This window comes from Aquarana catesbeiana, linkage group LG04, assembly GCF_042186555.1.
Source record: "Aquarana catesbeiana isolate 2022-GZ linkage group LG04, ASM4218655v1, whole genome shotgun sequence".
Taxonomy (NCBI): Eukaryota; Metazoa; Chordata; class Amphibia; order Anura; family Ranidae; genus Aquarana; species Aquarana catesbeiana.
In genome coordinates, this window is record NC_133327.1 from 45,173,024 (window position 1) to 45,189,450 (window position 16,427).

Below are 16,427 nucleotides of genomic sequence, written 5' to 3' on the forward strand. Positions count from 1 at the left end.
GCTGCTGAGTCCACCCCCTCCTGCCAGTCTTCTCAGACTTTCTGGAATACTGGCCACAGTAGATCCCATCCCCCTTTCTCTGCCCACCTCATAGCTGGGCGCACACTGCCCAGGCTGTGCCATGCTAGGAAGATGTCCTTGGAGAATCGGGGAGGTGGCAGGCTTTACTCCTGCTAGAGAGTCTGCTCTGTCCCACCCACATGACATCAGATCAGTGAGTCTGAAGAGTAAAAGTCTAAGAAACTGTACTCACCACAATGCTAGAGGGGGACACACACATGTTCACTTGCACTACATCTGCACTGGGGAGAAGGGGGTCCTACTACCGAGGAGTCTGTGCTGGGCCCTACTATTGCAATTATATATCGGAAAGAAATTAGGGGGGCTGCTACACCACGTTTTGCCGCACCAGGTGACACCAACCCTAGTGACACCACTGCTAACAACAATGCCATGTTCAAAGTCACTTAAATCCCCCTTCTTTCCCATTCTGACGCTCGGTTTGAACTACATCTACAGTCATCTTTACCACATCTATATACATTGCATTGCTGCCATGGCCAATTAGCCATTTGTGTTACCCAGCAGTTGAACAGGTGTAACTAATAAAGTGGCCGGGGAGTAAATAACACACACACACACACACACACACACACACACACACACACACTTTTTGCAGACTTTAAAATAGTTTTCACTGGTTCACAATAATTTGCACTTAAGAAGTACCTCAACTGAGCTAATTGGTTTAAGGTTTTTTGACATTTATAACATTATGACAACTGACAGGTAAAGTGAATAAAACATTAATTAGCTCATTGAAATGGCATCTAAAAGTGGGTGGGATATAACATGCAGCAAGTGAATGTTGTCCCTGGAGGAGGATGTATATAAAGCAGAAAAAAAAAAAAAAGCAAGCGTAAGCATTTGAATGCCTGTGACAAGGAAGGACAGATTGTAATGGCTAGATGACTGGGTCAAACTCCAAAACTGCAACTGTTGTGAGATGTTTCTGGTCTGCAGTGATCAGGACCCACCAAAAGTGGTCCAAGGAAGGAAACAGGGTCATGGGTGGCCAAGGACCATTGATGCATGTTCTTTTTTTCTGATAGAAAGACATCACCTCTTTGCATATAGGGCTGCTTAGCTGCAGACCGGTCCGGATGCTCATGCATAGTTGCCCGAATCCCGAATTTTCCGGGATTTAGACCTGTGTCCCGGTCTTAACGTTTCCCGGGAAATTGCCACTTTCCCGATTTTTTTTTTAATTATTTTTTTTAGCGGTCCGTGACCAGCACTAAATTGTCTCTAACCGGCCGCCATTTTACAGAAGACCAACTATCGTGATGAGGAAAGAGGCGGAACCCAGGCTCCGCCACTTGGTTCTTCCCTTCAGCCTCCAGGAGCCGGGCTTCTGGAATGGCGCGGAGACCATTCACCAGCAGTGGCGTCGCTACCCGGGTGCAGAGTAGGGTTGCCACCTCATCCCTTTAAACCCAAACACATATGAATTACACAGGTTCTGAGGCTAATTTAATGCACATAAGGCACTAAGTGAGTTTAATTGCCACCTTAATTAGCCACAGAACCTGTGTAATTTATATGTGTTTGGTTTTAAAGGGATGAGGTGGCAACCCTAAATGCAGAGGGGACACCTGATGTAACAAGGGACTCCGCTGCCTGGGGGCACCTGATGTAACAAGGGACTCCACTGGCTGGGGGCACCTGATAGCATGCAACGTGGCAAGTGGCACGCTCAAGGCTTCCACTGATTCTGCATTATGGTGAGTTGAACTATTTAATTTTATATTACAATGCAATAGAAATAATGCGCTTCAATCATTCTGACACCATAACAACCATGGTGCCGGGATGATTTAAGCGCCAACACCAGGTGTTTGGAGTATCTTTATCTGCCGATTGTTAAACTTCCTGGAATACACAGATTTCTATTGTGGTGTAGGATCTGGGCCTGCTGTCCCTCCATCCCTTTTTCTTTATTTCTCTCTCCTTCCCTCCCTATCTCTTGCTCCCTCCATCCCTCGTTCATCTTAAATTCTAGCCACACCCCATTTAAGCCATGCACATTTTAGTTTAAACCATACCTATTTTTGCCGCATCCGCACGCCACATTTTTCTTTCCCCGCTGCGTCCCGTCTGAATGAATACCATGCCCCCTAATTATAGAAAGACTCCGCCTACAGATAAAAAAAAAGTGCCTGTATACATTTTTTTACGATGTTGCCAACTATGCCTATGCTGACCTGTGTCCACAGCCAAAAGCATTTTCAATGCGCACATAAGCATCAGAGCTGACCACAAAACAATAGAAGAAGATAGTCTGGTCTGATAAATCTGGTTCTCTTTTACATCATGTGGATAGCCAGGCGCTTGTGTCGCTTACCTGGGAAAGACATGGAACCAGGATGCACTATAGGAAGAAGACAAGCCGGCAGAGTCGGTGTGATGCTTTTGTCTAGTGGTGTCCATGCCTCAATGTGTCAGGGCCATGTAGTTGGCAAAAGGGGGACCCACTCAATATTAGGTAGGCAGACAATGTTATGGTGGGTTGTCATAATGTGAGGTGTATGATAGCCTGATAGATCACACTGGGTTGCAGAGAATGTACTACCTTCTCGCCAGGTCCACTTCTGTTCAGTTTTTCACAAATAGGTTTCGAATGGTTATTAATGAATGGTTTCTGCTGCTGGCAGCCTAGAGTGCCATTATTTTAGAGTATTGAGAACCAAAAAAATAAAGTGTAGTTCTAGCCGAAGTTGACCCCATCTGACGACAATTCATAAATGCTCAGACACTCTGATTCTTGTGCCACTCGAACAGAAAAAAAAAGCCATTTAAAGTGATAGAAATTATTAAACAGTAAATTCTCACAAAATCAACTTACTGCAGCTATTGAGGGGTTAAAACAGACAATACACTCACCGTAGCTCCCCTTCCAAGGCCTGGATAACAAATGCGTAGCTCCTGCCCGTCTTCTCCAAGAATTTGTAGCAGGTCTGCAGGCTCGCACTCATGGGGTCCTGTAAAGAAAGAGACAGAATGGAAAAGCTTCCAGTACAAAGCAATTGTGCATGGTGTGGTCTTCCCTAAGCCCCTCTCCTGCAGCCTACTGACCCTCAACAGCAACAGCTGCCCACTGGGCTTCATTGCAGGGGAACGGCACACAGATCAATGACAAAGCTTATCTGAATTCTCACTTTAAGGCACACTGGGAATTTGCCCAGCTCGGATCGGGGCTGCTCTGTGCAAAATTATAGATCAGGCAAGTATGACATGTTATTTTTTATCCTTTAGAATCACTATGAACCTAATTGAAAATAACTGTTACTTTTTAAAAGATAAGGTGTATTAGCTTTGTGAATTGAGCCTACAGCTTTCTCTTGAACAAGTTAATGGCCACTGTTAAAGAAGACCTTCATACAGACAATCTAAAGCCTCGTGCACACGATCGGATTGTTCGCCAGCAAAACTGTGGAATTTTGTCCGAAGGGCGTTGTCTTGCCTACACACTGCCACACAATTGTTGGCCAACAATTACGAACGTAGCGACATACTAGATGTTCATAGATGTTCCATACTAGGAAGTTCAACAGTCATGCACAACCCTTTGGGCTCCTTCTGCTAATCTCGTGTTAGTAGAAGTTTGGCGAGTGTCGATTCGCGCTTTTCAGCTCGTGCTTGTCAGTTCATTTCTGTTTTTCAGGTCGTGCTTGTCAGTTCGTTTCTGTTTTTCAGTGCGTGCTTGTCAGGTCCTTTCTGTTTTTCAGTGCGTGCTTGTCAGGTCCTTTCTGTTTTTCAGTGCGTGCTTGTCAGGTCCTTTCTGTTTTTCAGTGCGTGCTTGTCAAGTCCTTTCTGATTTTCAGGTTGTGCTTGTCAGGTCCTTTCTTATTTTCAGGTCGTGCTTGTCAGGTCCTTTCTGATTTTCAGGTCGTGCTTGTCATTTCGTTTCTGAACGGCCATTCGTCTACTAGCCATGTGGCGTTCTTGTCGAAGAGATTGTGCTATCATTGGGCTTGGAGTTATTGCTTTGACCCAAGTCCAGTCCAGGAACAGGTGGAGGAGGAGTTTTTGGACCAAGAATTGGTTGCTGAAGTGGGAGCTTTAGGAGAATAATCCGAATGATTTTCGGAATCATCTCCGGACGACGGACCCCTGTTTTCACTGTCTATTGGCATTGCTTACCCCTATATTAGTAAGCAGGACACATGCACGCGGCTTGCCATTACTCCCGAGCGAAGGCTCATCACCACCTTGCGGTACTTGGCGACGGGGAGAAGTCTCCAGGATCTGAAGTTCACAACTGGGATCTCCCCTCAGCCTCCGGGAATCATTATTCCAGAGACCTGTTCTGCCATTATCCAAGTCCTGCAGAAGAAGTATATTCGGGTAAGTTTTAGCCTTTAACATCACATTCTTTGTATTTAATGTATTGTATTAATTTCTTCATTCCATAATTACCATTATTGTAATATGCTGTGAATGTCCTCTTTGTCCTCATGCATGCTGTAAGCTTTTAATGCTTTTTGTCCTTCATGCATATTTTCCTTCACTAACCTGCCCAGCATGCTATCCTTGGCCCATACACACCCAGCCTAGTAACTTAACAATCTATTTTGTTAGCTTCATTTTTGTACTTACCCTAAACACCCCTAAAATGTGTACAAATGTTATTGTTGTCCTCAAATTCAGGCAGAGTGCAAGAGGCATTTTTTTGGGGCACAAACTCATTTGGAACACCCCCCCCCAAATGCTAAGTCAACTGATACCAATACTCTATCTGCTGACTTTACAAAACCCATACACACTATACCTCTTTTGTGGTCATATTTCTGGATGAATTCACCAAAGCATGTAGTGCAACGGCCTGCCTGAATACCTTCAAATGGTACGGTTGAAAGTTTTGGTCTCCTATTATCTTGATAGGTAATTTATGACTGTAAAAATGTGCTTCAATTTGGACAGTGTGTATCCATATTTTTGGATTATGACACTTCTTACCTGTTCAGTGGGCTGCCAATAGTGTAAGTAAGGAGGGGCTGGCCAAAGTATCACACATTATTTATGCATTCAGCTCTCATGGAAGTGGAGAGGGTTACCTGTCCAAAACATATACCCATCCCCACACCATAACATTTTTAGAATGGGCCACCAGAGGGGGTGAGGAATCTGATACTTTTGTCTTTAAATACTCATTTAAATAAATGTTATACTTATGTTGACCAAGAATGTTTGGTCCAAATCTGCTTGCAATGTTATGTGCAAAAGTTTTTTTTTTTTTTTTTCTCTTGTTTGATTCCACAGTTTCCTTCCAACCCACAGGAATGGCAGGCTGTTGCAGCCAAATTCCACCATCAGTGGGGTTTTCCCAACTGTAGTGGGGCAATCGATGGGAAGCACATCCGTATTGTCCCAACACGGGCTCTTATTATAACTATAAGGGCTTTTGCAGCATAGTCATGCTAGCAGTAGTGTCTGCAAATTACAAGTTCCTGTACCTGGATGTTGGGAAGAATGGCCAAAACTTGGACAGAGGAGTGATTGCACTGACCAAATTCTAACATCAGCTACAGAATGGCAACCTACATTTGCCACCTCCTGAGGAGAATGTTGAGGGCCTCAATTTTGTATTTGTGGCAGATGAGGCCTTTGCTCTGGGGAAACATCTTATGAGGCTCTTTCCTATAAAAGGAACCTCACCCCAGAGCAGAGGATATACAACTATAGGCTCTCTCGTGCCCGAAGGGTTGTGGGAAAACGCCTTTGGCATACTATCCAGCCAGTTCAGGCTGTTTCTAACATCAATTAACATGGCCAAATACAAGCTAAACCATGTCGTATTGTGCTGCATACCGCACAATTACTTACACAGGAATGCATGCAGCTACCTTGCCTCACTTCAAAGTGAGGTTGACTTTTCAGTGTCAGGCCCAGCTGGTGTGATGATGGCTCTGGAAAACGAATCTGCTGGGTTGCCCTCCCAAACTGCCTGAGATGTCCGGCAACAATATATGGCCTACTTTGTGGGTGGAGGGGCAGTGGCTTTGCAGCAAAACGTTGCTGATCAGGAATAAATCTTTGATTTGATACTAAACTCCTATTTCATTTGAATTACGGTTTGTGTGTCTTATCTGTCTCCTAGGTTCTCAAATGGCCTTAATTTTGGCCATTTTCTACAATGGAGCAAATAAGTTACATTTGCACTATGAGGTAAAAATCTCTTCTTCAGTTAACTATTATGTTGTGCTGTGGGTCTGCTACACACAATGTTATTGTTGTTTAATGCATTACATACATTAATGTTAAAAATATTCAGCCTTTTCAACTCCTTTAAATTATTTTCTTTGATGCCCTAAAATTGCCTGAGTTTCCAACATTTTAGAGCACATTGTCACGATAACTACACCAACTTAACAAATACACTGGTATTGAGCATTGAAATAAGAAGCCACACATAGTTTATCGTAAAACATTTTACTTCAAGCACATTCACATGTGCGTTTTAAAAGGTTTTTGAACAAACCAACATCTTGGTGTATACCATGTATGTTTGCCATTATTTTGCTTTTTTTTTGGGGCTAAACAGGCATGTTTAAAAACATAAGATACACATCCCCAACTCAGGAACTTACAAAGTTCAACTTTGCTAAAGTGAAAGCCATATGAGACATTAGTATCCCAAAACTGTGTTAATGCTGCCTTCCTCAAATGGGGTAAATGTGTATAGATACAAGCAGGTTATTTGCTAAAGCCCCAAAACACAATGTGTCAACATGTGCCATCTCCCATCACAGGATATCAATGTATGCGTTTTGGGGGTGCAACCCCTTCCTCAAAACTAAAGTAGGTGAGAGGAAGGGGTTGCACCCCTGAAACACATCCATTGATCCCCATGCTGGGAGCTAGCACGTCACACTGGGGGTTATTTCTGAAAGTCCAAACCACTTTGCACTACAAGTGGGGTTTAGTGGACATGTTTCAGGGTTGCAACCCCTTCCTCTCACCTACTTTAGTTTTGAGGAAAGGGTTGCACCCCTAAAAACGCATACATTGATATCCCATGATGGGAGATAGCACATGTTGACACACTGTAGTTTGCTATAGCCCCAAAACAGATGTAGGGAAAGACACACATTTTAGGCATGGGATCATGAGGGAATTCCGAATTTGTGTGCAGCTTCAATTTTTGGCGTTGCAATTCTTAAAAACACATAAAGATTACAATTACAACATTACTGAGGGCAGTGTTTCACAACTCTCCTTCTCCAGATGCATTTTTAGGTCGTGTTTTCTATATTTTTTTTGTTTTTTGGCACAGGTGATGTCATTCGAGGTTAGTAAGTCACACAGTCGTTTTTAGCCTGCAGAAAATAAAGAAAACAGGACCTGGTGGTGCACCTAGAGAAGTGGAGTGGCTAAACACTATAAAGCCTAGGTTCACATTGGAGTGATTTGTCACATGATGTGATTGATAAAATGGCATGACAAGTCGCAGCCTATTTGAGGCAATGGCACTGTTCCAATCGGTGCGACACTGATTTAATGGCATCACAACAATTTGCAAAAGTAGTTCCTGTACTACTTTTTAGAATTTCAGGTGCGACTTCAATAGACATCTGCGCATGAAGCCACACAAATATCTATCAAGTTGCACCTGAAATTGCACTGACCTTGCTACTTCAAGTGAAGTAGTGCGATTTCAGAGTAGCATCAATGTGAACCAGGGCTTAAAAGTAATAAAACCATGGGAAAATCTTAAAACTGCAAACACGAGCCAACAAGTGGAAGAAAACTTCAGGGCAAATAAACTTAAAATTTGGCAAGCATGTCGACATAAGGACATATTCTTCTCTGTAAAGCAGTGGCAGCCTCCTTTATTTTCTCTGGATCAATCAAAGCCTGCATCATATCTGCACTGTGCATCTTGGAAGTTTGTGTCCTTGTAAGAAGAGAAAAAAGTATTAATGGAACGATGTGGCTGAGGACCTACATAGTGAATTATGGTCAAGTTACTAGTCAAATTGGGGAGATACTTACCTACCCAGTCTATTGTTGCTTGCAACCTTCTTGCCCTTCAGACACCTACACTACTAGGAATGCACACACTGCAAGTACTCTGTAATCTTGGCCCTGGTGCCTGGGTCTACAAAAAGCTCAGGTACCTAGCAACACTGCCATCTCCTTCCACCTCTTCCTTCTCCATGCTAATGTTAATGCACTACATACTTTGCTAATGTGTGGAGTGGGTGATGTTTTGGACATCTAAACATTTGACATGTATACACATTTGAAGGCAGACTAAAAAAAAAAAAAAAAAAAAAAAAAAACTTGCGCAAACAAGAGGCTCTCAAATATTTTCTTCCGCTTCTGGGTCTCTTTGGCCCTCTGACTTGCGTCAGGGAATGTAACATCCCCTATAGGAAGGTCTTTGCTGGGTCCAGGTGTCATATCCCATGCCTCCAAACCAACATCCTGGTTCAGCTGAATGCACTCACTTTCCTTTAAAAAGAATTAAAAAAAATATATGAATCCCCCCCCCCCCAGTCACATATGTTTCTAGCATCCATTTGCTGCAATTAGTTGACCAACCTTGCACTGGGGACAATGTTTGCTCATGACTAGTGGCCTAAACCATGTTGCACTGTGGGTCCCCCCCCCCCCCCTCCTTAAAAAAAAATGTATCGAAAAAAGTACTAGTTACTTACCGGTAACTGTCTTTCTGGGAAATCTTCCAGGACGGCACACCTGAGAGATGAGAGGCTCCTCCCCACAGGAAACACAATCAATCAACAGCTGTTTTAAGTCCACACCCTTCCCCCTGATCCTCAGTTTGTAGAGAAGTAACTCCTGAACCTGGTTCACAAGGGAAATCATTCCTCATAGGCACTCACCTTCTAGTGTTCTAAAATTTTCCCTCCTCCAACGGGTGGGAAGTAGGCCTGCCGTCCTGGAAGATTTCCCAGAAAGACAGTTACCGGTAAGTAACTAGTACTTTTCTCAAGTCATCTTCCAGGACGGCACACCTGAGAGGATAATCAAGTACCTCAGGCCTACCTTAGGGTGGGACCACTGCAAGACTCTTGGCGAACCTCGGTTCTGCAGTAAGCTTTACATTTACTCCATATGCTTGATGAAGGTATCTTGGCTGATCTGCCGGTCTACTCCACCGGTGTCCCTGCCTTCTCGGTTTCGGATGCAGGATCTAGGTGGAGTGGGCTCTTAAAGATGGAATCAGAAAACATGTTAAACTTGTAGGTTATCAATGTTGCCTGTCACACATCTACCAACAATGGCCTATTCTGCCTATAGGTGCTGTTTAGAACCACTAATAAGATTAAATTGGAGACCTGTGTTGTAAGACAAGGACACTACATTGATCCATAAGGGGGCCTGTCTTAACACAACCCTGTCCAGGGAAATAAAACTGCCAAAAAAGGGGGGCCCCTGACAGACAACCCCTTTTGTTCATTTTTAGCTTTACATCAGCAAAGACTGAAGGGAAACCTACTTAAGGGAAATAGATTAACAAAAACTTAATCCCTGGGTTTAAGGCATGCCCAATCTATAGTTTTACTTACGCCTGAGAGCCTACTCAGGAGATTAACATCTATAGCAGGAGAAGAACACTCATACTGCTACATCTAGTTTTGCTAGAAGAGCAAAATGAAGGCCATGCACCGAGCTGTAACCTATTTGGTCGGGTGTACATGTTTATACTTCATCTTCAGGCCATAAAACTCCTCTGAACCGAACTTCCTAAGTTCTTATTAAACAGGGCGATTCATTATCGCCTTCCTCCAGTGACCCATAACTCTACTGGGCTTCAACCCTAGGAAATGGCTCTGGCATCCCTGAATGTAAGGGGTCGAGGCTTTCTGACATGTGACATCTGCTCCAGAACTCCTGGCCCTTTCACGGAAGAGAAGGCTGAAATACAAAAAGGTGATACATGTATTAATATCACAAATAAAAAAAATCATAGATTGTGGACATAGCACAATAGATTTAGACAGAAAGATACACAACATTGATGTCTATGCTTGTGTCCTGAGTGTGACTAGCTAAACCAAAATATCAAATATGGGAAGAGACCCAAATCTGAACCTCACAGTCTGGTTTTCTGATGTGCGGCCAATATGTAAGCATTAAGACACAAACACACCTTAAATGCTGCGCATTTCTGAAGTGCAGCAAGCTAGGTCATAACTGGTAAATACAGAAAGGACGGGAACCCCCTTTTACAGTGGTGTTTTACTGATGTACAGCAAAACAAGGCTATAAAGAAAAGACAGAAAGACCCAAACTTCTATGTTGCGTATTTATGACGAACCACCAAGTACAGTTATAAGACAATCCTTCCTGTTATGCAGTTCTGTAGTGCAGTTACATAGAACCAACAGAGAAAGAACACAAGCAACCTACAGCATAGAAAGGACCGGAACACAGCATGTAATGCATAGGTGGAGGGAGTACATGACTGTGGCAGCAGTGGAGTTAACACAGAGGGGGAGTGTATATTAGTTAACCGAGGGGGAGGCACTAGGAGGGTCTTTATAAGTTCATCCCGCCCTGGGGGGAGTAACAGTTTTCCTGAAGAAAGTTCCCTGAAGAGCAGCATGGCTGACCTGGAGCGCCTGATGGAGCAGATGAGAGTAGAAGCAATGGTGAGAGGGGCAGCCTGGCTCCAGGACACCTTAGAGGAAGCAGTGAGGGGAACAGAGCCTGCATCTAGCAGGGGGGTAACGAGCGACACTAGGACTCGGCGGTCGCGGCCCCCAGAGGAGTTTTTTCCCCTGAACAGCGGCAGCCTGGGACTCACTCCGGTCCCTCAGCGGGCCCGCCGCCAAATAGAGTGGCAAGCGAACGGTAGGGACGGGGGAGAACCGAAGGTGGACCGAATGGCGGTCAGCGGGATGTAGCGGGAGCGGCGCAGCGGCCTAGCACAGCCAGAGTGGAGAGAAGCGTTAGCCCCGCCCCCAGAGTCAGGGAGTCGGATGTGCGCAGCGGTGCACGAGGAGAGATCCCTGGGCCTTCTGGTTCCACGGCAGGGGGTCGCAGTAGAAGCGAGAGAGGACGGCCGGGTAGAGCAGCGATAGTACCTGACGGCAGGACTGTGGTTCCCAACACCGGTGCGGGCAAGGTACAGCAAAAAACGACAGGCAGATGGGATACGGGGAGGCGGGGGTGTACGGCCGCGGTTTCCACGGCAACCTTGGTGTCCAGGCCGGGTGGGCATTCATCGGCTGAGGAGGAAGAAGGAGAGTGCATTGGGGAGGATGAGCGGTCCGGGTCAGAGGAAGAGGCGGCCCCCCCCCCCCCCTCCAGGAGGACAACAGCGGTGGAGAACAGAAGTCCGGCTGATGAGGCTACGCCTGTGCAGCCTGGTGAGTCTAATGTCATGATTTCTGTTGCAGGTCTGCCGAGTAGTGGGGGGCTGGGGGTTGCAGGTGTGAGTGAAGCTGGCAGAGTGAATGACACAAACGGGGGGCCTCTGGCTTAGGGGGTTTTCTTGGCAGGCATAAATGAGCTCTTACAGCGTTTTGAAGCGGCAGAAAAGGGTCGCACGGGCCCGGCGGCGGCATGGGTTCCGACGGGGGTTGCAGGTGGAGCAGAAAAAAAGTGGAGGGCCGGTGGTGCAGGCCGCAGTCGCATTGCCCAGCCCAGCGGTGACAGGGAGTGGGGGCCGCGGAAGGGACGGAAAAATCAGCGGAGGCAGCTGGCAGGCAGGACATAACAAGGTTGGCTGACGCGGCAAAAGGCGAGGTCTATGTTTGCTATGAGGGACCGTTAGGGTCGCACTTAAAACAAGTAGTGCGTGAAAAACTGTGGAAAGGTGAGTATGTGGAAATTTTTTCACTGCTACCATTGAAAAAATTTAATCTTGATAGAGTTAAGCCGCATGGCTCTAAGAAGGAGGATGAGGAGAAGAGGAGATATCGTTTGATCCCTAGAACGTTTGCTAACTGGTTGCAAGCGTTTGCGATTATGGCAAGTGTGATAGGGGAAAAACAACCCGAGCATTGTTCGGCACTGTTTTGTTATCAAGATGCTATTTGGTGAGGCGTACAGAGTTTATGGGGGAACAGCATGGTTGAGGTATGACGAACAATTCTGACAACGGAGGGTGGTCAGGCCGGCTCTGCGTTGGGATCACAAGGACATCAGCCTCTGGATGAAATTGATGACGGTGAGGGCCCCCAATCAGTTTTTTCAGGGGGGGGGCGGTGGACCTTCGTCCCAGGGACATTCGGTCGGAAATAGAAAAGGGGTTTGTTGGCTATACAACACCGGGACATGCAGGTTGGAGTCGCATGTAAGGATAAACACGAGTGTTCAGGGCGGGGGGATCTCACCCCGGGTCCAGAGGTTCCAAGCAGGGAAAATGCACGTACAGGAGAGACTGCAAACAAAAGGGAGGACCCCAGTGAAGGTGGAAAGGATGCGACCGTTTCTAGGTAGGTATCCGGACAGGGCAGCAGCTCAATTGTTGGAGGTAGGTTTTTTCGGTTGGCTTTAAGATCCCATGCGAGTTGACGGTAATTCCACCGGTTCCACGCAATTTGCGGTCAGCAATGCAACATCCGGATGTGTTTTGGAGAAGCTAAGGAAGGAAGTTGCATTGGGGCGGATGGGTGGCCCATTTCCAGCGGCGCCGTTTGACGATCTGGTGGTCTCGCCGCTGGGAGTGGTACCAAAAAAAAAAAAAAAAAAAAAGGAACCAGGTAAATTTAGGCTAATTCATCACCTATCTTTCCCAAAAAGGGGGGTCAGTGAACGATGCTATAGATCAGGGGGCGTGCTCCGTGACCTATACTTCATTCGACGCGGCAGTGGGATGGGTCCGTCGTTACGGTTAGGGGGCCCTGATGGCGAAAGCGGATGTGGAATCTGCTTTCAGACTACTGCCGGTGCACCAGGATAGTTTTAGGCTACTAGGTTGTCATTGGAACAATGAATTCTACGTGGACAATTGCTTACCCATGGGCTGCTCAATATCGTGCGCAATATTTGAACACTTTAGCTCCTTCGTGGAATGGGTTGTGCGGGATGTGTCGGGGGTGAATTCTGTTATTCAACACCCAGACGATTTTTCTTTGTATAGGTCCGGCGGCCTCCAGGATTTGTGTGGTGCTGTTAGCCACGCTGGAGCACATCGCAGATAGATTTGGCATTCCATTGGCTGCTGATAAGACGGAGGGACCGTGAACGGTCATCCAGTTTTTTGGGCATTGTCATAGATTCGGACGCAATGGAATGGAGGCTGCCGGATGATAAGCGGGAAGATCTGAAGAGAGAAATTGCAGGGCTTTTGGGTTTAAAGAAAGTGCAGTTAAGGACACTACAGTCAGTATTGGGCAAGCTGAATTTTGCACGCCGCATATTACCGATGGGGAGGGTGTTTAGTCGCAGGCTTGCGTCTAGCACGAGTGGAATAGAATCACCGTGACATTTCGTGCGATTAAGAGAAACGCACAGGGCAGATTTGAGAGTGTGGTATATGTTTTGGAAGCTTTTAACGGTAGGGCACTGTGGATATCTGGTCCAGTCAGCAACTTTGACCTGGAACTATTCACGGATGCCGCAGGTTCCACAGGTTTTGGGGCATTTTTTTCAGGGACAATGGAGTGCAGGACCATGGCTCCAAGCATGGGTGGAGGCAGGATTCACGAAGAATCTGGTGCTGCTGGAGTTGTTTCCGGTAGTGCTGGCAGTGGAGCTGTGGGGAACATCATTCAGGGATCTGAAGGTGCGATTCCATGGGGACAATTTGGGGGTGGTGCAAGTTATCAATGGGATTACGGCATCATCCATGCCAGTGATCAGGTTATTGCAACACTTAGTATTGCGCTGTCTGCAGTTGAATGTTTTCATTCATGCGGTACACTTACCAGGGGTGGAAAATGTGATAGCTGATGCGTTGTATCACTTTCAGTGGGACAGGTTTCGGGAGTTGGCGCCGGAGGCGGAGCAGCAAGGAGTACCTTGTTCCGAATGGCTGTGGGGGATAACATTGGCCTCATCGCGGGATGGATAAGGAAGTCGGTGAGTGGGTCTACATGGGCAGCGTAATCTAAAGACTGGTGCAAGTTTACCCAGTGAAGGGATCACAATTATGCCCGGTAGAAGCAGTTCGGGAATTTTTTAAAAGTTCGTTCAGAACGACCGGGCCCCTTTTTTGGTACATTTAAGTGGTGAATTTTTATCTAGATTTCAATTTGCGGCAGTCTTTACAAAATGCATACGGGGTTTGGGCCTGGATGAGAATGATTTCTCGTCCTATTCGTTTAGGATAGGAGCAGCTACGGAAGCAGTCAGAAACGGTATGCATGCACCGTTATGGGATCTCTGTTATGGGATCTCTGTTATGGGATCTCTGTTATGGGATCTCTGTTATGGGATCTCTGTTATGGGATCTCTGTTATGGGATCTCTGTTATGGGATCTCTGTTATGGGATCTCTGTTATGGGATCTCTGTTATGGGATCTCTGTTATGGGATCTCTGTTATGGGATCTCTGTTATGGGATCTCTGTTATGGGATCTCTGTTATGGGATCTCTGTTATGGGATCTCTGTTATGGGATCTCTGTTATGGGATCTCTGTTCTGGGATCTCTGTTCTGGGATCTCTGTTCTGGGATCTCTGTTCTGGGATCTCTGTTCTGGGATCTCTGTTCTGGGATCTCTGTTATGGGATCACTGTTATGGGGATGTGGTAAAGAAGGTGGAATATAGGAGTTTTTTATTGTTCGGTTGTTTTTCTTTTCTTCTGTTTCAGATTCGTTGCTGAGGATGGTCTGGATCATGGGCCATTCTTACGTGTCCTGGGGGGCACGGAGAGGTGATGCACGTTTTTGAGGGTAGGCAATTGGGTTTCAGCAAACGGGAGGCATGTATCAAGTGGTTGGGGTTCCCCGGCATGTTGTGGGGAAGGTTGGTTGCTGAGGTTCATCGGTATGCACAACGAGATAGGCCGCCGGACGTATTAGTTATTCATTTAGGCGGCAATGACTTGTGCGTTAGGGCCATGGTAGACATTAAACGGGACATAAAGTAGGACGTTTGGCAGTTGAAGGAAGCTTTTCCTCAGATGGTGATTGTCTGGTCCGACATGGTGGCGCAGACATCATGGAGGATGGCTAGGTCGGTAGAAGGTGTGAACAGGGCACGGAGAAAAATAAACAGAGAAGTGAGCAAGTTTGTGATTAATAATGGTGGTTTAACGGTGAGACACCTTGAACTTGAGTTTGAAACCTGGAGGTATTTAAGGTCTGATGGGGTTCACTTGAACGAAGTGGGTATAGACTTGTGGGCCTTAGGTTTACAAGATGGCATACAGCGAGCACTTCGGGTGTGGAGGGGCACACAAGAATAAGGTTTTATTCTCGTGTGCTGTGGCGGGCGTTGGTCTGGGCAAGAGAAAAAAGATGGCAAAAAGTAAGAGTTTTTTTGGGAGCCAGCGTTGATATGGCTCATGATGGTGGTTCCCGGTTAATGGAGGTTAACCGGGAAGTGATAAAGGGGCTCTGCGGTCATTGGTAGTCTCTGAGCCAGCTTGTCGGCTTGAGGCCTATGTGACAAATTTGATGGGACCGCAGGGTAAGTTTTTGTTATTGGACACTGATGATTATGAAGATATTGCTCAGACCAACGCTTGAGAAATTAGACAGGTTGTTTAACAGATGTTGTTGTTTTGCTGTTTTATGTTGGATATGTTTTATATCCATAGTGTTGATATTCTAAGGTATATTTGTTTAAATAAAATAGGCTGCTACGGCCTTTTATACTCCAATATCGGTGTGGTCTGAATTATTGGGGTAAGGGTTTTTAGTGGTGGCAGAAGGGCATGTTAATTACATCTGTTATCCTACAGTCATGTGTTTTTCTGAAGTGCCATAAGGTAAGGCAATATGAAACAGAAAGCACCAACAAGCTTCAATGTTGAGTACTTCTGCTGTGCAGCAACATAAAAACAAACAAACAACAGACAGCCTTTACAGCTGCGATCTTTCTGGTCTACTGCAAAATAAGGCAATAACTCCACAATGAGTATTCCTGCAGCATTGCAAAACCTGAACCAGAAGGGACAGATAAGCTTAGGGTTCCCACACCCGTGCGACCCAACCTGCCACTTGGGACTGCAAGACGCATGAGAAGTCATACTATGGCTTCCAAAGGGTATCATTCGTGACTGTGCGACTCCAGGTCGCAGCGTATCCAGCAGTCCCTGCTTACGGAACTACAGACCTCAAGATTACACAGGTCGCAGGAAAAGCAGTTTTCGGGTCGAACAAACAAGGGGTCCCCATGCTGTGGCTCCCTGGAGGAGTGCAGCCAACAAACCCCTACTGTGTATACCTAAGAAACAGCAAGGAAGATCAATGAGAAACACCACTTACTGCTGTGCCTTTC

General features: G+C 46.0%; 1 protein-coding gene across 1 annotated transcript in view; it reads right to left on the bottom strand.

Moving 5' to 3' along the window:
• LOC141141362 (squalene synthase-like) overlaps positions 1–16,427 on the bottom strand; it is a 77,305-nt gene that overhangs the window by 48,762 nt on the left and 12,116 nt on the right. The window contains exon 2 of the mRNA XM_073629026.1: positions 2,944–3,041. Within this exon, the coding sequence (XP_073485127.1) occupies positions 2,944–3,041 (98 nt within the window). The remainder of the gene's footprint in view (positions 1–2,943; positions 3,042–16,427) is intronic.